We start from the raw sequence: 22203 nt of genomic DNA on the forward strand, positions 1-22203 counted from the left end.
CTTCCACTTGAGCACAAAAAGAAGTACAAAAAACCACAACCCTGTCTCATTTCTGTAGGAAAAAAAAGTCTTTTTCATGCTTTGAAACGGGATGTTGCTTTTTAACATCCATTAATTTATTTGCCAAACACTGAATAGATCTTAAGATTAATAGATCTTAAGATTAATAACAGAATTTTGCTTGGATAAGTTCTGGTTCTGCTATCACACACCAAAATGACATTAAATCCTGGGCTAACGATCCCAAGGGTTGGAGGATGCACTATGCTGGTACCTGAGTTTTTCCAGGTTGTTCCAGTTAATCCCATTATTTCTTAGTGTGTCATTCCCCAGCAGCCAGCCAGTCCTAAACTCTTCCCACCTTGAGGTAAAACAGTTGATCTCATACAAAGCAGAACACAAGAAATGCCGAAAGCTGCTAATAGCAATAGCTTCAACCTTGCTGGGACTCTGCCATCTCCACTGGTGACTCAGAAGAGGAACCACAACCAGGATTTCCAGCAGCAGGAGAACAGGAGGTCCTGCAAGGCCTTCACCACCTCCTTGCAACTCCTGCAGCATCTGTTCCTCCAGCCTCGGGAAATGTGGTTCTGTCCCACTCCCATTCACTGGAGCATTACTGCAGTGACCATCCTCCACCCACGCCACGGCCGCTCACCCCTCTGCGCCCTGGCCCTGCTTTTCTTCTCACTTTCAAACCCAACATCATCTGCTTCTCCGGCCTCTCCCATTCACAGCCATCACTTCTCAGTCAGTGTCAAGGGGCCAGTTTCACGGCTGGTCCATTCGTATCTTATCGTGACATCCAACTGGCTCTTACTGTCTGTCAGAGAAGTATTTTTAAGTTCTCTCCATCTCAGGAGGGTCAGGACCTCTGAACCTTGCTGACCAGACCTGTCTGCTCATGCTCTCCCTTCTGTCTCCATCTTTATACTTAGGGAATAAATTCTGTGGGGGAGGCATCTGCCCGTTGCCCTGTGTTCGCGCTGCACTCACCTCTTACTACTGCAACGCTACCAGCGGTGTTCCTCAAGAACGCAATATCCACCCCACTGTGTTTCACACCCAGGAGACACTGCAGGCCGGTGTAAGTCACTGGTTTGCTGGCTGCTCACTGGCTTCCTAAGAACAACACGGGAAGGAAGCAAAAGTGCCTCAAAGATACACCCAACTCGCATTGTCCAGACAGACTCCAGCACAGGCTGGAGGACGACCAGCAACAGTGATGGCCACATCGTTGAGCCAAATCTTCCAATATTAAAACAATTTCAGTTAGAGGTCACAAACAAGAAAAACAGCCACACTCCTGCTCACACAGTCTGAAGCTGCTCTTCACTGAAGAACCTCTCCTGTGACCTTCATGCTACAGGTCCTCCCACAGAGAGAAGAGCAGGAATAGCCCGGCAGGTACAGGGCTGTTACCAGACTTGGGAGAGTTGGAGCTCCACTCCCATTTCAGCTGCCAGACTGCTGTGTCTCAGTGACAGTTTGAGCTTTCATTGGAAAAGGAAACATTTCTGGCTTTCCTGGTTGCAGCCTAATGAAAGATTCTCTCGCACTTAAAGAAAAAGCCAAAGTTGCTTACCTGCCTCAACTTATTATTAGTTTTTAAATTCACATCATTTTTTACTCTACCTCACTATGTTTCACTGTTTAGCTTTAACCACACTAAACCTTTCAGACAGCCTTTCAGACATCATTCTCGTGACCAGAGCAGAGCTAAATGCACTGTGTGATAGAGGAAACAAAAGGACCGGCTGAAGATTTGCAGCCACTCCAGATAAAAGAAGAGGGATATTTTAATTAGAGTGGCCCTTCTATAGATCATGTCCAAACCACATCAAATACATACAAATACTGACTGCAGGAAATTGAAGTTGGAGACTGAAAAATATGAATAAATCAAGTAATTCTCATGCTTAACTTTCTCCTCTGACCCCCAAGGTCTCCTTTCCTGATCCACTTCGCTGACACGAACAGAAAGTTCATTGATTTGCCAAAAGGGGCCGTATTCTCACCTCCATGTGCCCGCACAGCCCAGAGCAATGAGGCTTCTCTCCACATCGCTGCCCGTTTGCATGTGCATGACTGGAATACTTCTCCTGTCCCAATGGGCCGACTCAGAGCTGCTCAAAAGGGCTTGGCTCACGAGTCAGCTTGTCTCCTGTCGCTGGGGGTTTGGGTGAATGACTCCTCTCCCATCCCTGTGGGACATCCCGGGCTTCTCACAGCCCCTGTCCTTGGCATCCCCCTGGAAGATGCTCTGCTGAGCCACGTGGAACAAGAGCAGTGCTTCCTCCTTGGGCGATCTGTGCAAAATATCCAGGGATAAACATCACTGCAGAATTAGGAGACCTCAGTACATGAGAACAAACTAAATAGTTGTGGACTGTGTTCACCTAATGCCACTCACATTAGGAAGGAGGTACTTCGGTGGTACTGCGACAATAACTGAGGGGAGATAACGGCATTTCCACACTGAAGAGGCAAAGGGTAAAGATGGGGAGGATATCAAGCAAAAGTTCAGCAGAATCAAGCGGCTTTGGGTAGTAACTGCGAGTTTCATAAGCCAGATATCAACACCCCCTTCTTATCTTTGCTGCACACAAGAAGAGGTGCTGGCCTGGCTGATGATCATAGACTGCCTTCAACACAATAGAGCTGGCACTGCTAGCTCTTCCAAGGGGGAGATAAACTGTCAAGTGAATTGGAGATTAACTATCCAGATGTAAATGAATTCATTGCTATGCAACTGATAGGGCTCAGGCCTGGTTTAGTGCAGGATGGAGTCAGGTTTGGAGAGCTCTCTCAATGGCCAAAGAATTTATAACCTGTATTCATGGCACTCTCTGTAAAGGGCCGCCTAACAATGCAGGAGCTTGCAAGCATTGTTCCTTTTGAAGGGCTTCGCCACTCCACCCCCACTGCTCTGCCCCCAATTTACTCCCCTCCTCCCTGGATCCCCCACCAGACCCCTCGCACCCTTCCCTCCTCCTGATCACACAGGAAGAAAGCCGGGGGGAGGTGACCTCCGCAGCAGAATTTGCTATTCATGTTCCGTTCCCCCTCACAAATCCTTAACTTCTTGTCTCTTTTTAATCTTTTTTCTCTTGAGAAAGAAAAGATCAAAGGGCTTGGGGCTGATGCTTTCTGAACTAGGCACTTCTTGCCATGGGAAAACAGTGACGGGGAAGGGCTACACAAAGATGCTTGTGACTGGGGGTGGGGGAGAGACGATGAGACAGGACTTTCTTCCATGGAAATGCTTTTGGAAAGCCTTTACCGAGCAGCCCCATGAGTGAGATGCAGCTATCAAGCACCCATCCCGTCCTGCCGGGCCTGGCTGGGATACTGCAGCAGCAGCAACGACAGCACATTTTGTTTCGGGGTCACACGTGAACGGTGTTAATGTCTCCCAACACCGAGGAGAGAAACCCAGAGTCCAGGTGTGCCCCGGACTGCACGGCCCACAGGCACCCCTGCAGGCCCCTGCTGTGGCAACTGGAGCATGGGAGCAGTGAGGACCTTGTCCGGAGGCCACTTGTTTCTCCTGGGTTCCTCAGGAATGTGTTTTCAAGAGAAGGAACAGATGCACTCGCACGCCTGCTCCCAGCACAGATGGAAACCCAGCAAAGCGAGGGCTGTCCCTGTCCTCGCCACTGCCCAACGCAGAGCTTCACCTTCACACGGCATCTGCACCCTGACCCGAGTGCCCGGCTTCTGCAGGGCTCAGTGCACAGGCTGCCTGTCAAAGCTTTATTTAAGACATTTCTGAGTTCCAAAAAGACCCAGGATTACGCTCTGTATTTCCAAGCGATCCATCACTCGTATGGAGGAGAGAGAAAAGTTTCTATAAACACAGAGAAGACAGGGGAGGGATGCAAAATACTGCCATCTCCCAAGCTGACTGTGATGAGAGTTTATCTCAAGGCAGGACTTTGGGGTCCCCAGGTAATCCTAACAATGTGCATTTTTCCCTCATTTGGTAATCCCAGTTTGTCACTGTCTGGCTGTCTGTCTTCTGCCAAGGAAGATGAGTCACAAAGCAGAAGCTGCACACAAAGTACAGGTTTGTCCCAAAGCATCAATATCAAATATTTCAGGGAAAAAAGTGTTCTTGGCCCAAAGGTTTGTGTGAGTTTCCAGCTGGAGACGGAAATTCAAAGCAGAGGCTCAAATCTCTAACGAGGGAACATGCCTGCTGAGAAACCTTTAATCATCGTTGCTTGGACAAGCAACACACAAATAATCTCCCTTTCAGAGGTCTCCTGCTCCTGGGAAGTAGCTTCTTTGCACTTTCATGTTTTGGAAAAATTTCACCTAGGCCTGATGGACTGATCTGAAGTAAATTTTAAACTTTAAACCTGAAATGAAGGCTTTCTGGCATAGAAGGGGGAATCTGCAAAGACTATTTAATTGTCCAGATTCGGTCCCATCATCTTTTCTAATAGAAATCCCTCGTTTCTCTTCCTGTTGATCGACCCTGAGGGCCAGGACCTCTCTAGGACTCTTCAGAGGGAGGCTGGGCCACCAGTGCCTCATTCTTCTCTGACTCTTCTGCTCTGGTCCCCAGTTTGCATTTTGCTTGTGCAAGAGCTCTCATGGACTTCACAGTCTCTCTCATCTACCACTGTCCTCTTCCAGAAGGTCTTGGCACCTTCATGTTCCGCAACGAATAAAACATCCTGCTCATCTCACTGGTGAACGACCTCTCCAGATCCTTCAAGCTCACGGGCATCAAGTAGCCCAGGCACAACTGTCTCACTGTTCTGCCAGCTCTGGGACACGCGGGACAGGGCAGGAGCTGAGGCTTCCTTCACTTACTTGTATTGCATTGAATTGCAATTGCATTGTTCATTTCTTGGCCAGTTTACTCTCAAACCCAAGGGCCCGAACTCACCAGAGGAGTACGTCTCTACGCACTAATGACCACACATCCCAACCCTCCCTTCTCGAACAGAAACTTCTGATTCAACTCAGGAACGTTGAATTAAAATCTGCTAAATGCGCCACAGCGTGAATCCCATGAGGGCTCCACTAACCCATGCCACGAATGAGCCGCAGCTTGTTCATGGCATGGGTGAGTGGAGCCCTCACGGGATTGTGTTTTCTTCGGAGGCTCAACAAACGCCTGGGCCAGGCTGGGGAGCCAAGGGGAGCAGCTGCCTCTCCTCAGGCGGGGACTGCTTTCACCATCCCCCCCCCAAAAACCCACCACAGGAGCGGTCTCGTTATAAGAAAGGATAAGCGCTTGTGCTGAAAGAAAAATGTAAATTGCTCTAAGAGAGATGCCAAATTAGCACGAGCGACCCACGACCAGAAATGCAAAAACTCTCCAGAGGAGATTTAAAGGCAGTTGAACGTCTCAGCAGATCGGCTTCGAGGCCGCCACGATGACAAGCCTCCTCGCGCACACATGCTACGATGGGTACACGCCAGTTGTTGTTCCAACGCGTTTCTGATTAATTCGGCTCTATTGCTGGGGAAAAAAAATGCAAAATGTCACCATCATAAAACTGCCAGATGTGTGTGTTTTGTTAAATCACACACACCCTTCAGGTGACAAATGGCTCCCCTGTCCTCCTGGCTTTGCCAGGGCACTGCAAACCTGGCACTTCGGTCAGTCCTGAGTGTCTTTTCAGCCAAAAAGGACAATTCTGCCAAACTGTGGTTCTGTGGATTATTGCCCAAGAGCAGTAAGTGAGAGACACGGGCTGCAGTGTGACAACACAGCAAATCCAGCAGCAAAGCTTCTCTGGGACCAGGGCACACCACACCAAGCACTGACACAGCACAGAATTACAGACCCAGCTCATATTCCTGAAAAAAAAAATAGAAATTACAAAATTCAGGCTAACTTGTCCTGTCTGGCTTCCGGCTGGAAGGGCACTGCCCACCCATGCTTCCTGACACATCACTCACCTCTGTCCCCCGCAGCTGGCTCTGGGGTAAGTGGCCCAGCCCTACACTCCAGTGGCCAGCGGGCCAGCCCAGCCGGCCCCAGCCCAGCCCAACCGTATGACCCCCCACCTGCCGAGGGACCGGGGGTAACCAACCGCTCCGCTCGGACCGTCACCCAAAGGAGATGGGCACTTGGGCCTTCCAGGGAGAAAATGCAATTTGCCTGCAGGTGTGTGTGTCATCGTGAGGACCCACATCGTGCCAAGCCCTCCTGCTCCTCCTTCCTCGGGCCAGTAAGGACTTACTGGTTTTTCCCATGCATGCTCAGGAAGAAACCCAGCAGCTCAAAAGTGCTTTTGATTAAATACTATAGACTTAAAGTATTTGATTAGCAATTTGTCATGGGAGATAAGTACTAAGAGCACGCTGTAAGCACGTTAAGAAACACCATGTTTACAAGATACAGAGAAGGCCGTGGTAACACACCATGTCAAACAGGGGATGCACAGCCAGAACACGGCTTGGCGGCATTGACTGCAACTACCGCTGTTTGGGAACGTTGCTGTATGTCTCCATAAGCTGAAAAGCTACAGAGTTACCATTATTAAAATACTCCCTATAAGGAGAAAAGCAGGGCCAATGCTCCAAGGAGACACGCATGCAGCCTTGTTCCCTTTCTAAAAATGAATCCTGATGAATACATGACCTTTTTGTGACTCCTTCCCTACTAACAAACCGGCTTCACAGAAAGAATGTGAATATACATTTGAACCACCTACCAGCAGAAACTGAATTGTGAAGATGTAAACTCCAGAATCTGTGCCAGAAGCCTACATTTATCAGTTGTTTCCATCCAGAGGGGACAGAAATAAATTTATCAATGAATTCAACCTTTCAAACTCCCAAAGTCTCCAATGAGCACCTTGACTGAGCTCTAATGAAGACGTAGATAAAGATTTGTTGATGGAGGCTGAATTCTTCTCCGCAGCCCAGAGGAGAGGGGTACACGAATCCCACTGAGCTTGGTGGGAGTTGGATTCCTCATGTCCACAGTCACCAACAAAACATCCATGTCTGGAGTTCCTCAGCAAGCAAGCCTAAACCCAACGCAAAAAACACACGTAACAAAGCTGCAAGCTGTCTTCAGATAATTTCTACACAGAAATTCAATTCATATTAGTAAGGGGTTCGCACATTCCTCGTTCTCAAGGGAAAGCCCTCAAGGACAGGCAGCAGGTCCATGCAACGCCTGAGTGACCCTGCATGGCGTGGGACGTGCTCCTCTCAAACAGCAGCTCCCTGCTTCGGACCAGCCTGCTCCCGCCGAAAGCCCGGAGGTGGCACTGCCACGGTGCCACCCATCACAAGGCCACCTGAGACCCACATCTGAAAGGCGGCAGCTCGGCAGGACTTGCCCAACCACCCTCCACAGGAATTTCAAGCGTGGGCAGGGGGATTCCTGGCACTGCACCCTCTGCGGGAGCCAGGAGCAGAAGCAATGGAGGGTGGGCCATATGTGGAGCTGCTCCCGACACCCTGCAGCCCCGGCCCTGACAGAGCGGGCACCTCCAGGCCAGCGAAGCTGGCACTGCCCACCCCGCCACAGCCGTGGGGCCTTCATCAGGCCATGGGCAGGACGTCATGGCACCGAGAGGAAAGTCCTGTTTCGGTCTCCTTGGAACCCTGCTCCGCAGCACGCTGGGAAGCGTGGGGAACACCTCTGCCTCCTGCTTTTCCTCCTCATTCCTATCTCAGCTTTACTTCCTCACTACCTGCTGGGCGATGCTTTGATAGCAGCATCTATCACCACAGCATACGAGTCTCCACAGGAAGACAGAAAGCCCCCAAAGGCCTAATTTTCCTCCCAACTTTGTCATTTTGCTTTTGCATTTCAATTATTTTCACGACAATGGGCTGTGAAGCCATGAAGATGGTTACAGCAGGCAGAGAGCTGTTTTTACGAGCATATGCTTTTCTCTAATGGCAGCTTGGAAAAGTACTGAATCACATTTCTTGTCCAAATGTGCTCTGCTCCGCAGTCTGCCATTAAGCCATGAGTAAATAGTTTCCCATAAAAGCCCAAGGGCCTGTGAAAGAGCCCGACAGAATCTTATTCCTTCTTTAACTTCCAAAAAAGCATTAACTTCTCTCTCTTTAGAACTGCCCCAACTGGTAGGGACTTTTGGACACAAACCTCTTCAGCAGAGGAGCCGCAGCTGCGAGGCTGGAGGCAGCCGGGGCTGCAGCTGGGAGCTGGGGAATCCGCCCGGCAGCGTCCCTGTGCCCATCCCTCCCTGCACCCGGCAGCGTCCCTGTGCCCATCAGTGTCCCTGCACCTGGAAGCACCCATGCCTGTGCCTGGCGTGGGGCCCGGCACCGCAGCAGCACACGGGGCTGAGCCCGTGGGCAGGGGGGCACAGTCCCAAAGCAGTGGTTTTTCTGCAGCTCCAGGGAGTTTCCTGGAAGAGCGGCGCGGCAAGCCCAGTCCTGGATGGCGCCTCGCTGCAGGACTCCCTCTCCTTGGCTGTAATTCCTCCATCTCGACAGCAAGTTCAGAAAATAACGTAATGAAAACAGTCTTTTTTTTTTTTCCTTCTTTTTTTTCCATTGCTCATTTTATTTTACTGAGCTACTGCATACGGAGCCGAATCTTTATTTTGGCTCATGTCCTCTTGCAGTATCATTACCAGCGCGCAAAGGAAAAGCCCTCTGGAGATTTCCAATCCAAACAGGCCCTTGTTTTATCTACAACTATTTGAGTACATGACCTCAGATAACCCCGGGGCCAACTGTGTGCCAAACTCAAACTGCAGCCATGGGAACTTTAAATACAGAGAAGATTTTCCAGCTTCCCTCCGAAGGGAAGATGTCGAGTTTCTCTTTGGTCCGATGGAGCTGGGCTGTGCCCATGGGAGCGCAGCCCCAGAGCCGCGGTGCCACCAAGGTCCCCTGTGCCGCAGGGAGCCGCTGGGTGAAGGCAGCAGCACAAGTGACCTCCCCTACGTACAATCAGTCACTGTCCCCTCTGCTTCTCAGGGCTCTGCTCCGGCCTCGGATTACTGCAAAGACAAACAGCTGCACTTGGGCCAACAGACTCGCATGTAGGGCTGTGTTTGGATTGCTCTGGACAGGGGAGGTTTTTCATCTTCATTAGCTTGCTGTTCGCAGCCATAGCTGCAGTTTCTCACTGGGTCAGAGCCTCCCGCTCTCTACTGCTGTTTATGAATCTAAAGAAATCAATTAAGCCAGTATTTTGAATGAAACTTGGGAGACTTTGGCAGCTGGTGTTTCACAGACGTTCAGTGCATGCGGGTACCTAACTCTGCAAGTCCCTGGAAAACACCAGCCTAGCGAATTTAGGAACCAGAATCAAGGATAAGTATTTCTCACAGCAGTGACCACTAGCTTTTTCTGCCCGGATCAGTTCTTCCTCATGTTACCACAAATGCATTAATACACAGGAGGAGCATGAATGCAAGAGCCGGATGCAGTCACTGAGGGAAAAATCTCAAGCTCTAGAAACAGCACAGGAATTCGGTCTTGACAGTCTCCATATCAGTTTCTGACACTGTCACACTGAACACGTGCCCGCATTACTCCATGTCAGGACCCAACCTCGGTGAGAAGGGCACAGCCCAGGACCCCTCAAGAGCTGCTGTTTCTCCTCACTGGGATTTACGTGGCTGAGCACTGGGGCACTCACCCCAGCTCGGTTCGTATCCTGGGGCACACCAGGCTGCCCGGGATTCAGTGCAGAAACACAGAGCTGAAAGTAAGCCTTTCGGCGGGGGCAGCTCGGATGTGGGGACAGACAGACAGCAGCACTCAGATGCCAGGTGATGCTTTTGCACTTTGGGCAGCCCCGGTGCCTCACTCAGGGCTGCAGCTCCCAGAGCAGGTCCAGTATCCAGCTGCTGGTCAGACTGGTCACACAACCCCAGGGCAGTTTTCAGCTGGATGCAACCACACATTCATATGCATCATCTAGAGACCTTTGCATTTCAAGGCTGTTGTTATTTTGATCTTTACAACCCCTGGAAAAAATGAGTTCAATTAAGTCTCATCATTAGGAATTTACATAAGGTCACTTCAAGGCTTCGTGCATTTCCTCTGGTTCAGATCTCAGTGCTCTTGGTGCTTCCCCTCCTCATTTATAACCCCATTGCTGTAGGGCATTCCAAGTAAATCATCCACCACCAGTTTCCTCTCTTCAGCAACACGCATCAAGGTTTTCATTCAGGCCAAGTGAAGCTTCAACTTCTCTGTACAACAGTAGCCTCGTTAAAGGCACAGCATCACTTTGAGAGGTGGCAGTTTTCCCCTCAGTGAAAAAAATAATTATTTGAATACAGAAGAGAACATATTAATTTTGATTCCTTTAGCAGGAGGAAAAGTTTAGTTGCATTTGGTAGAGCAAGCACAAGCAACAAATCAATTCTTACATATTCTCTGGGAAATACACTTTCTAATCCCCGAGGAGCCCTTTTCACTAGGACTAAATTGAGCAATGTGCTCAGAAGCCGTGAACTGTATTCAGCCATGATGCCAAACTGCGGCACGGTGCACATCAGCTACGAGCTGATCAAAATGGTAGGGTTTCTGCTTACGCGGGAATAAGCACCCACTCGACTGCGCACTTCATTTACAAAGCTGAAGATCAAGTTTGAACCAAACCAGATTTTGAACTGTCAGAAGGGTCAAAAAAAAAAAAGGATATTAAGAGGGTAGAGCTGAGACAGGCTGTGGCTTCATCTCCTGAGCCGAGACCGGACAGCCACGGAGGACACCATGCTTCAGTAAGGGTGGCTACAAAGAAGATGGAGACTCGCTTTTTAAAAGGAGTCACATGGAAAAGACGAGGGGTGATGGGTACAAGTTACTCCTGGGGAGAATCCGACTGGACACAAGAGGAAGATTTTTCACAGTGAGAACAATCAGCCACTGGAATAATCTCCCCAGGGCAGTGGTGGATTCCCCATCACTGGACACTTTTCCGATCCAGATGGACAGGGGCTGGGCCATTGTCCAGAGCGTGCTTTTGCCAAGAAAGGTTGGACTACATGATCCTTGAGGTCTCTTCCAACCTGGGATTCTACGATTCTACGATCCTGTGACAGGCCACCCACCCCAGTGAGCCCCTCTCTGGCACACTGCGCGGCACCAGCCAAATTCCCTTCGTTTGGCTGGGACAGAACAGCCAACGGCTGTTGAAGCGCTGGCCTGAGCTCTTTCAGCTCTGGGCTCACAGGGCTTTGGCCAGTGTAAGCCCGTGCTGGCCCAGCGGAGGCTTCTGCCCCCCCCCCCCCCGCCCAGATGCACATCTGGGCAGCTGCAGAGTGGACCAGACTGGGGAACTGAGCCGGGTTAAAATTAACCATCTGGTTTTGACAGGTCCGTTTCAACTGGGATTAGTTCCCTGATCCAGCGACCCCACAGTTAAACAAGGGTTTGTGCTGGGAGAAGGGGGGCTCAGAGGGGCAGTGGGGCAGGGGAGAGGGGAGCCAGAGGCACAGCTTCATCTGCAGCAGCGTCACCCTACACCGAAATCACGGCACAAGTGATCAGTCCCAGTCCCATTTCCAACAGACCTCAAGTCTTGATCCTCAAGTGGGTTTCGGCCTCTCCTCTGAAAAAGGAGCCCAGCTCATTTAGACATCATTCACGTTCCAGTTTGTATCCCAGAAATATCACTGTACCATCCCCGCACACTGCGCAAGAATGAATTCTGTTGCACCTCTGATACAGATCCTGGCTTAATTTTTCAAAGCCTTTCATATTTTTCTACGTCCTGCAAAAAGGATATTTTCAATGTTAAAATGCAATAATACCCCAAATTAGCGGGGATGCTTTCCACCTAACCTTTTTCCTCTATTTATTCCTTGTCCTCTACTGACACAGCTATCTCTCCTCTGCTAAGCAACCAGCTATATACGCATGGATGAGTCTTTGCAACTGAAAAAATAAGCTGGCTGATGCAGCTTAGGTAGGAGAATCTGACTGTGTGCATTCCTCCTGCGGCTGGCCCCGGGAAAAGGACACCCTGCCACTTTCAAACCTGGGAGGTCTTTGAGAGTTTGGCAGAAATCCCCTGGGAGGCCCGTCATTAGCCATTTAAAACTGTCTATAGTATGGGGCTGAATTGAAGGGTCGGACAAAGCCCCTGCAGAGCTATCTGTCAGGAAAGGCTCCCGATACTGGCAGGGGCTGTTAACAGTAACAATGATGACAATATAGCGGGGATTTTCAGGGGTGGGGACTTCAAAGAAGCCCTAAAGAGGTATTTTTCATTAAGAAGTAAGAAAGCAGCTGAGTATTGTTTTTGGCACTAAAGCTGAATATGAATGATACTGCGGTAAGTCACAGATCAGCAACGGCATAAATTGACACTGATTTAAAGATGCATGTGCTGCTTTTCCGTCCTGATCCCATTGCACGGGTTCTGCGTTACCTGGCCAAGGCAGCAACCCCTGGGCCATCCCTCACACTTGGGATCCTCCAGTGAACACCAGTGAGAGGCCAGCAATCCCCTTAGGACGGCCACCACGTGCCATCGCTGAGATCTTACAGGCGGAGGGTCTAGAGCCACACTGGCAGGTCAGCTCAGGGTTTCAGCCTGACCCCCTCGGTCACCCACAGCCCCCCCACTGGATGACACACCAGCTCAAACTGGGAGCGAGTCCATGTCTCTGTGCAGGAACGACACGGAAACCACGTTCGGCAGGAAGGGTGAGGAGGGGCTGCTGGTCCACAGGGACTTTTCTGCATTGGATCTCTGAACCTGTGGTTCTATCAGGGAGAAAAGGAAGACGATCATGAAAAAAGTGTAAGATGGACACCACGAAACACTCCTGCTACAGTAAGTCCTTCTCCTAACCATGAGAGTTTACTAATTACCCTGTTGGTTACTGCATGGACCATGACGATGAACCTGTGAAGAGCAATGCACTGACAAAACCATGAACAAGACTATTCAGTCGGAAGCCATGAACTGCCCTCATCAGCCTTCTCTGGCTGAGATGACCGAAGGGCTCTGCAACCCCAGCAAGACCCAAACCTCACACCCCCCTCTCAGGTGACCCATTCACTTTGCCAGGCTGGGGTTTGGAGCGCTCTGCTGCTCACCAGCCCCGTCCCACCGTAACTACTGGGGGTTTGCGTCCCTTTGAACTGAACCCAGGGCCAGCTCTTCCCCACCAGCCAAACCCCGAAGGTATCATATCAAATCAGCACAGAGAAAGTGCCCTCAGGGTTTGCGGAGCAGATTGACTTTCACACCTCACTGGCCACACAGAAGAAACCCAATCTAAACAGCGTAACTTTGCATAACCGATTATTTTCACTGGGGTAATCTGAGCCCTCCAGTAAATGCCACTAAATGCCGCTGATCCCGGGAAGGCCCCGCTCGGGGGAGGAACGGCAGAAGGCAGCCAGAGCGAAGGCTGGCCAGGGCCAGGGTGGGTTTACTGGCCATGGTCTGGCTGGTCCCTGCTGCGGGATGGGTTTACTCCTGGGAGCAAAGGCTCAATCCTCCGGTTCAGGCCGGTGTCTGCACAGAAGGAATCACAAACAACTTTTTAGTGCTCAGGTCATTTATACACTCAGAAACTGGGGTGTACAAAAGCAAGCCCAGGGAAGCACGCTGGCCAGGGCTGCAAGGCAGGCTGGTGTGCAAGAAGCTGTCTGGCTTCACTTGATGTCTTTTTAACTTTCTTTTCCACAATGTCCCACACATTTCGAGAGGCTTCAGCTTTCAGGCTGACTCCCCAGTGACCTATTATCCTTGCACATCGATCACTCCATCCTGTCACCAAACAGCCATTCACATGACCTTGTTTGTAGGGAACCGTGTTCCTCCTCTGACTCCTCTGTCACCAACTTCCTTCTCTTCAACCACCGGCTCATTTCCTCCTGCAGGACCCAGCTCAGTGATCTCCCCTTCTTTAAACTCCACGAAATTAGACTGTCAAATGAAAACCCTGCTGCAGAGCTCAGTGCTCTGCCCACATCTCCGCAGGACACACGGACTCGCTGCTCCAGGCAGGGGCACTGCCCTGGAACTGGTCTGCAGGAGGTAGCCCAAGATTTAACTTGCTCCAGTGGTCCCTTGTGAGCACAAAGTGCTGATCCAGCTGCAAATGGGAACTGCCATTTCAGCCCAATCAGTCTCAACATCTGGGTCCCCATGTGCCCCCTAACCCAAGCATGAGCTGCAAACATAAGGGAGGGACAAGTGACCAGGGGACAAGGGGTGTTGGGCCACCCTCCTGGCTGCAAGAGACCTGAATGTAACAACAGTCATTTTAAGGGGCAGTTAGAAAATATATTAGAAAATAAACCTGGCTGTGCTGACCTTAAACATAGGATATTTTCCTACGTCACTAAAATGCCTCTGTAGGAGTAGCTCCCCAGAAACCACCGAGAGAAAAGCCAAGGTGGGGGTAGGAGTGGAGAAGTTCCTGGGGATGGGAGAACATGCTTTCACCTGCATCCTCCCCCAGCACTTCCCCGGACAAAAGGATGATCAACTCAGACTGTGTGTCTTGAACTAAGACAGGCAAATCATTTAAATCCACTTGTCCAGAGAAAACACAATGACTCAGAAGCAGCATGCCCTGAATGCTACGTTTTCCACCTTTGCCAAAACTCCTGTGCTGTCATCCTCCTGGTGTCAGGAAACCAGAGGGTTCTGGGCTGCCCTCTGGAAGAGAAGAGCTTGTGCCATCGGGAGACTGTTCCAGATTAGCATGCTCTCAACTATAAAAACCTTCCCACTACCGAGGGATTTCTATTGCCTTCTTGGGGGATGAGAGAGAAAAATTTGTGCTGAGCCTCTTCTAAATGACTGATTCAATGACAGCATCAGCAAAATCCTCCCTTGGGCTCACAGCACACAATATAGATGTATTTCATCAAGATAACTGCAAAATACCATCTTCTTCAAGACTGACATGATGTATGAAATAAGAAACTCATTTAAAAGCTTTCTGTTTCTCTTTTCATCAAGATATTGCTTTACCTGCCTCTGTCTCTGAAACACTGTACGGTCTTTGGGTCCTTGGGTTCACACAAACACAAAATGGTCTCTTACACCAAGTCAGTCATTTAGACCACACGCACCTTATGGGGACAAGGTCTTCTTGAAAAGCCCAAACGCTACATATGTTCTTTACCATTGTCATCATTAGCTGGAAATGCCTTCGCGGCAGTAGATGAAGAGGGAAATCAGGTACCGAATACAGTACAGAGGGAAATCAGGTACTGGAATCCCACAGGGGGCCACAGATGCACGGTTTTGGTGTGGGGTGCATCTACAATTAATACTAGGAATAACACACAGTTCATTTTATGCCAATAGGAAGTTATACAGTTTAATGCCTAAAGGTTTTCAGATAAATGCTGTCGAGCAATTACAAATCTGGCAAATTCTACAATGAAGCCAAGCACGTGCAGCTCCGTGTACAACACTGACTCAGGTGAAGGCTTCAAAACTGCCTCGAGATCCCACTTTCTTCTGATGGAACAAAGTTCTGCTGCTGGCGTTAACAGCTGCCCAGAACACTGCAAATCTTGGGTGACGGCAAAACCTTCATTCCCCACAAAGCAGAGCAGGATTCAATTGCATTTGCAACAACAGGACAAGGGTTTGGTGCAGGATTCTCCACAGGATTTGGGAAAACACTCCGTGATACTACCTGTGCTACCCAACGGCCCACATCAAACTGTTCAGAAGAAAGGCTCCTTTCGAACGCTATTCAATCTTCCTGATCTATGAAGGGAAAATAAAGGTCTGGAGGCCTTCAGGATGGGTTGAAATCAATGCACTTCACCTGATCTACTAAAGAAGCTGGTCACTTCAGTGTGAAAACACGAACTCTGACATTATTTAACTTCCAACGTACAAGGTCTCTCGTTAAATAACAAGACCCACTGACTGTATGGCTGGTTTATATGTAGGATTACCATCCTGAGAACCAACCAGTATAAATATACAGCCACTCAAACACCGGGAGCTGGACATCCCATCCTTACCATGACATACAAACAAAGAGCATTATAAGGGCACCAATGTCAAAAACGAGGAGAAACTCCACATTGTATAAAACATGGGAATTTTGACTTCTTGACACAGTCAATACAGTGAACTCTGACCTCAGGAGGCACAGGGGACTGGAAACCAACAGAACTTAAATTGGCTACAAATCTCTTGTTTTCTCATGACATTTGAGAGAAAACATGGGGACGGTTTCTTTGGGACACATGGGAGTTATAGCTGTGTCACTGCCTTCTCCAGAGAGTTCTTTGCTCTCCTTACAGTCACTCCATCACTGTCACCCACTGACCTTTCAGTACTTTCTCCCAGTGCCCCAGCATCGCTGCTGACCGATGCACTTCACGATCCGTCCAAACCCACGAGAGGAAGAAAAAGCCTTATACAGAACTGTATAAAAGGACATTTACTCTGCACTGCATTGTGTCTTCTTTTCTGTGCTACTCTAAATACAAGTGCTGTTTTCCCTGCCAATCGTTGTTTGCTTGTGCTGTTTCCACTGGCTAAAACCAGCATTTTTCCAGCTACTGTTGCCCTCCAGGAAAAAACACACATTCATACCTTTCTTGCATTTAGCCCAGGAGAACAAAACTGATTCCCAGGAATAAAGATTACTTCCTCAAAAGAAAACATTTGCTGTGAGCTGAGGTTTGGCCTCTAATGGCTAATTGGCATCATCATTTTGAGCACTGTAATACATAACACCATAAAAATTAACAGCTTCTCCTCCTCCCCCTCCCCCCAAAGTTTAATATCCGCCTGCAGTTTTGCAAGTGAAAATAAGAGAAAGGAAATAAATACACAAACTGAAACCTCGGGTACAGTCTCTCACATACGTCCACAAAGAGAACCTAAAGACAAAGATCTGTAAAGGAAATTTCACTGGAAATCAAGCTTTTGCAGACACTGAGAAAGAAAGTCTGCAACATGAGACCGTCTTCCTTGAAGAAACACAGCTGATCTGCTGCATTCCCATATCTGACTTCCACTGGTCTGTGTAAAACATAAACTTCACGCTAACCCTATGAAAACAGTCAACATGCGAGAGAGACAACAGTCTGCTCCGAGCTGGTGAAAGGGGAAAAAAAAAGTCTCAGGCTGTCATTCTTCCCTTGCTGTGACCTTCATGCTCCACTGAATTTCTGAAGATACTGAAATCTTGGCAGGGAAGTGTACAGTCTGTGGGAACCAGGCAGCGCTCCCTGGGCTCGCCGCTGAGAATTGGGCCCAGCCAAGCCCTTGTTTTGGGGCGCTCCGGGCAGCAGCAGCACAGGGCTAAGCAGGTCCCAGGCTGGGAGTTCTGCAGGACTGGTGCTGTACCCACCCTGGTGCTGGTGACACTCCTGGGAGTCGCACGGTGGAGCCGGTACGGATGGCATGCTGCCCACCCCCCTGCCTCGCACCCACAAGCCGGGGCTCACAGCTCCCGCGGGGATCCCCAGTGGAGGAGGCTTCGGTATGTCCCTGCACACAGCAGCGACCACTCGCCACGAGGTCTCATTACAGTTTATGAAGCCTTAGGGACCAGCAAGTAAAAATCTCAACTGGAGACTCGAAGGGAGCACAATTTGCCGCGACAAATTATCCCAAACCCATCCTGCAGAGCCAGTCCAGAGCAAAAGAGCTGCGTCCCTGCAAATGCACCGCTGAGCAGGGAAGGTGCATTCACGAGTGAATGCTCACATTCAGACAGTCCTGGGACAAGTACCTTTTGAGGTCAATTTGCTCCCTCAACAATGTCTGTAGAGGCAGAATAATACCAGCTGTGCTTCCTGGCCAGAGCCTCGGCAGCGCAAGTTGCAGATTACATCTAAATTGCCAAGCCCAGGATAAACAAAAAGATTAAGAGGGCCTTACCCTTTGTGTTGAACAATCGCACTCTGAAGCAAGAAATCACAGCCTACGGAGTGGGTAGGCCCAGGGCTGAGTTTTGGGTTGGGGTGAAGGGCTGGTGAGCAGCTCACTCGCAGCTGGGGAAACCACAGATGCTGTTAATCACAGGTTTTCCTGACCTGTAGGCGCTGACAAATTGCATCCTATGGATGAACCTTTTATTAAACCACAGTGGATTTCAAAATGATATTCTCTTTCTCAGCATTCCCAAGTCGACAAAATCCAGTGCACATGACCCTTCTTAATTCTTCATTTAGATGGTGACACAGCCCTTTCCAAAGAGATTTCAGGGCTGAAAGGAAGTAAATGGGGACACGATGCTATGGTGGTGGAAAGCGTCTCATAAGCTGAAATGTGGGCTCCGAGAACTGACATTTTTCAAAATTCTTTGATGATCGCCTCAGCCCCAGCGCAGTCGCAGATGCTTTTTGTCCTAAGCAACTCCTGAGACAAATCCCTCGCTGTCTGAAAAATTACGAAATACGTAGCCTTTAAATTCTATTCATTTTTCGCTGTGCATGGGGAAGGACAACTGGTACGTTTAAAAGAATAAAATGACTGTTGCCCGGGCCAGGAAAGGTGACCACAAAACAAAATTGCCCTGGTCCCACTTCCATGACATGCCAGAGCAGGGAGATAGCTGCTCGGCTCACAAGTTAGTGAGAAAGATGATGTCTGGCAGTTCTCATCATCATCTGGACCGACAGAGCAAGCCACATAAAAGGAACAAAAAAGCCTGCTGATCAGATTGGTGTGACAGAGGCTCATGAGAGACATGCACATTTTCAACCTAGACGACAGCTTGAGGGATCTATATTACTAATTATCGACTAATATTGCCAGAGTTCCCAGGCTGGCTTCAAAGGTTCTCGCAAAGTGCCCCAAGCACAGGGTTTTTCATCTAATCATAAGGTCTTTTTCTTTGTCCCTGCTAAATGGATTGCTCCATACTGGGCTCCCTCTGTGTAACTCAGCTTGCACATGATGAGCTTTGCAGTGATGAAATTCGTTACCTTAACCACAAAAAACCAGAAACATTTGCTGCAACTGTTAGAATGCTTTTGCACCTAATTTAAAAAAAAATGGTGGTTTCCTCTCTTCCTCCCCCCCCCCCGCTCCCCGCCTACTCCTAATCCCATGCTAACACCTTTCTAAAAGGCTGGGGTGAGCAGCTTTGAAACCGAAAGAGCAGGGAAGGTGGGGGGGGGGGGGGGGGAGGAGAGATATCAGATCTCCAGACAATGAAATAAAGCAGCTATCTCTCACATCCTGCAGCGCTCAGGCTGAGGTCATAAGTTAAACAGGACATCAGAATAGGTGATGTAATTTGCTTATTTAGGATCAGAGCATTCAGTGGAGTGAAAGAGACAACCTATTTGAATTTGCACATAATCCTATAATAAATGCAGGGCTGCTCAGTTGCAGAAACTGCAGCTGGAGCCTGAGATTTCTTTTTTTTTTTTTCCATACGTATTTATTTTTGCAGGAGATATAATTGCAATCATTTTTCCTTGCAGGAAAGCCTCGAAACCTTACCTGGGAGCAGCCTCCCATTGCGGTAAGTGTTGCTCAAACAGGGTCCCTGCCCGGGCAACTGAAAGGCTGAAGGGTCACGGCAAAGAGAGGGTGGGAAAGGGAGGAGAAGCCCAAGGGAGGGAAGGGGGTGGCACGGTCACACCGCAGGACACAGGTCCCCAGCCCACTCCCTCTCTCCTACCAGAGCAAAGCTTTGGACTCAAAATTAAGCTGAGCAGCAGTTACGCTTTCAAGTAAAGCACAACTTGGCTTTTCTGAGGACAGTCAGGCTCTCCTGGCTCCAAATCTCTCTGCAAAGCCTCACACCAGCAAGGATTTTACAGCAGAGTTATGAACCTTTAGCAACGAGGTTCTTCTAAAACAAGTAATTTATCGTGATCCTGTGCAACACTGAACACACCATTTTCCCTTCAAACCGTCGTGACAAACATTTGCGATATGAAGATTTAAAGCTAACAACTTGCACTGTTTATCTGCTCAGTTTATCACCACTCAAACCATAACTTCAGCCTGTCGGTGCCGCACAGCGTTACTCACAGACGGGGGCTGCCAGCCCCTTTCCTGAGTTTATCTTCTTCAACACAAGTGTTTTTTCACTGACAAGAAGTCACTTGGCCAGACACTGTACCTCAGCCGAAGGGAGCAAACCGTCCTGGGCACTTCGGGCTCACCGAGAGAGCAGCCAGCAAAGAGGCATCGCTGCGCACACGGCCGGGCCAGCAGATGTGGCCTTCACCGCTCCAGAGGGGTCTTCAGTCAGATGGCACAGAAAAGTGGGATGGAAAAGGCCAAGTGAGTCATCCAGGCAACATCTGCCAAATCATGGCCATTTCCAAGTGTTTCTTTAGGAGTCTGGAATGGAGTTTGTGTCCTCCTGCTGTCCCACCAGGCCATAGGCAAGTGTCAGAGCAGGCAGACATGCCCCATGCACTGACACCACATCTGAGCGAGGGTGGGAGACAACCTCCACCTTGAATGGACCAACCTGTGAGAGAAGCCACATTTCAACCCCCTATAAAACAACCTGGCTGTCAGATGTTTGTATCCATAACTGTAGCCATCCCGTAGGTCACCTTCTTCAGCAGGTTTTGTTTTTCTCTTTCTTAAATGCAAGTTCTGTGTTAGAACTTCGCCCAAGCTGTCGACCCTCCTGAGCAGAGGATCACTGATCCTCCAGAGACATCACTGAACTCTCTCCCACTCAAGCCAGTTTGGCAGCTGACCCTAAAGCTGCTCACAACAGCCCCTGACAACTCCACAAAGATCTTCCCGACTGCTGTAAGGGACCAATGTGCTGAATATATCATGTAAGAACACCCTTCAGCATGCGTTTCACATCACCCGTTTCTGAAGGAGCTACTTTTGGATATCTGAAAAGAAGAAAAGCCCTATACAGGGTATTCAAATGTGTGCAGAGTTGACAGACAAAAGACATTTGCATTTCAAATACAGGGAATGGATTTATTTCAAAGATTTTAAGGCTAGGAAACATATGACCTCTTGGGTTTTTTTTTGCATGTCATCAGAAGATGGAATTTGTCTTATGTCCACCCAGGCCCCCTAAAACCTTCCTCACCACAGGTAACACCAGCCTGGCTAAAGCTGCTGTGTAGTGGTGTCTTCTCCAGGACCATCACGGAGTTCTTAAGATGCAGCACTTGAGAGACACATCAATGAGAAGACCACATGTGGCCACCACTGACGCAGCCAGCAGTGTCTCCATTTTGGGAGCCTTTCACCAGAGCAATAAAGCTGAAGCCCAGCACAACTGAAAGCAGAAAAGCCTTGAAGCCCATGGGTGAAATTCTCCGTGCACTTGCTACTCAAAGTCAGACAGAGGTAACCGGTATTTGCCATTGTTTTAAGAGAAAAAGGCAGTATTTTGGCAGGGTTACAAAGCAAGCCCATTCTTTATATCTGCAAAAGAGAGACCGTCCATCCCTGCTGAGGGAGCTGACAGAGGAAACATTTTATAGCAATCTTGGGTACAACATTGAATTGGGACCTATTTTTACCGTGTGCTCTGCACTACACGCATTAATTGTTACAGCAACAATATTTGCTGACATATTGACTCAAATCATTTATAGAAGAGAAGCCCAGGAGACAAAACAAGCCCTCGCTGCACCAGACAGCGAGAGGCAGGCAGGATGCCACATTGCTTCCTGTGACACACACAAAACGCTTATCTGCAGCAGCTGATGGAGCCGATAACCATCGCCAGCGCTCCCAGCACGGCAGGGCCATCCTCCGCTGCCGGGCCCGCAGTGCGACACCGGAGCTCCACGACGGGGAGGAAGGAGAGTGGCCTGGGTTATGAATAGGTGTTCACAGAATCACAGAATCTTCATAGTTGGAAGGGACCTTTGAGATCACCGAGTCCAACCATACACACACACACACAAAAAAAACCCCAACCCAACAATCTCGGGCACTAGAGCATGCCCTGAAGTGCCACAGCTACACATTCCTTAAATACCTCCAGGGATGGCGACTCCACCACCTCCCTGGGCAGGCTGTTCCAGTGCCTGACCACTCTCTCAGTAAAGTCATTCTTCCTAATATCTAATCTAAACCTGCCCTGCCGCAACTTCAGACCATTTCCTCTGGTCCTGTCATTATTCCCTTGGGAGAAGAGGCCAACACCCGCCTCTCTACACCCTCCTTTCAGGCAGTTGTAGAGGGCAATGAGGTCTCCCCTCAGCCTCCTCTTCTCCAAACTAAACATGCCCAGTTCCCTCAGCCTCTCCTCATATGACTTCTTCTCTAGACCCCTCACCAGCTTGGTGGCTCTCCTCTGGACGTGCTCCAGCAGCTCCATGTCC

At 49.4% G+C, this 22203-nt stretch overlaps 1 protein-coding gene across 1 annotated transcript in view; it reads right to left on the bottom strand.

The window, feature by feature from the left end:
• EXD3 (exonuclease 3'-5' domain containing 3) overlaps positions 1–22203 on the bottom strand; it is a 202236-nt gene that overhangs the window by 107968 nt on the left and 72065 nt on the right. Inside the window, exon 20 of the mRNA XM_074161367.1 lies at positions 7435–7451. Coding sequence (XP_074017468.1) covers positions 7435–7451 — 17 coding nt within the window. The remainder of the gene's footprint in view (positions 1–7434; positions 7452–22203) is intronic.

This window comes from Numenius arquata, chromosome 19 (genome assembly GCF_964106895.1).
Source record: "Numenius arquata chromosome 19, bNumArq3.hap1.1, whole genome shotgun sequence".
NCBI classification, from domain to species: Eukaryota; Metazoa; Chordata; class Aves; order Charadriiformes; family Scolopacidae; genus Numenius; species Numenius arquata.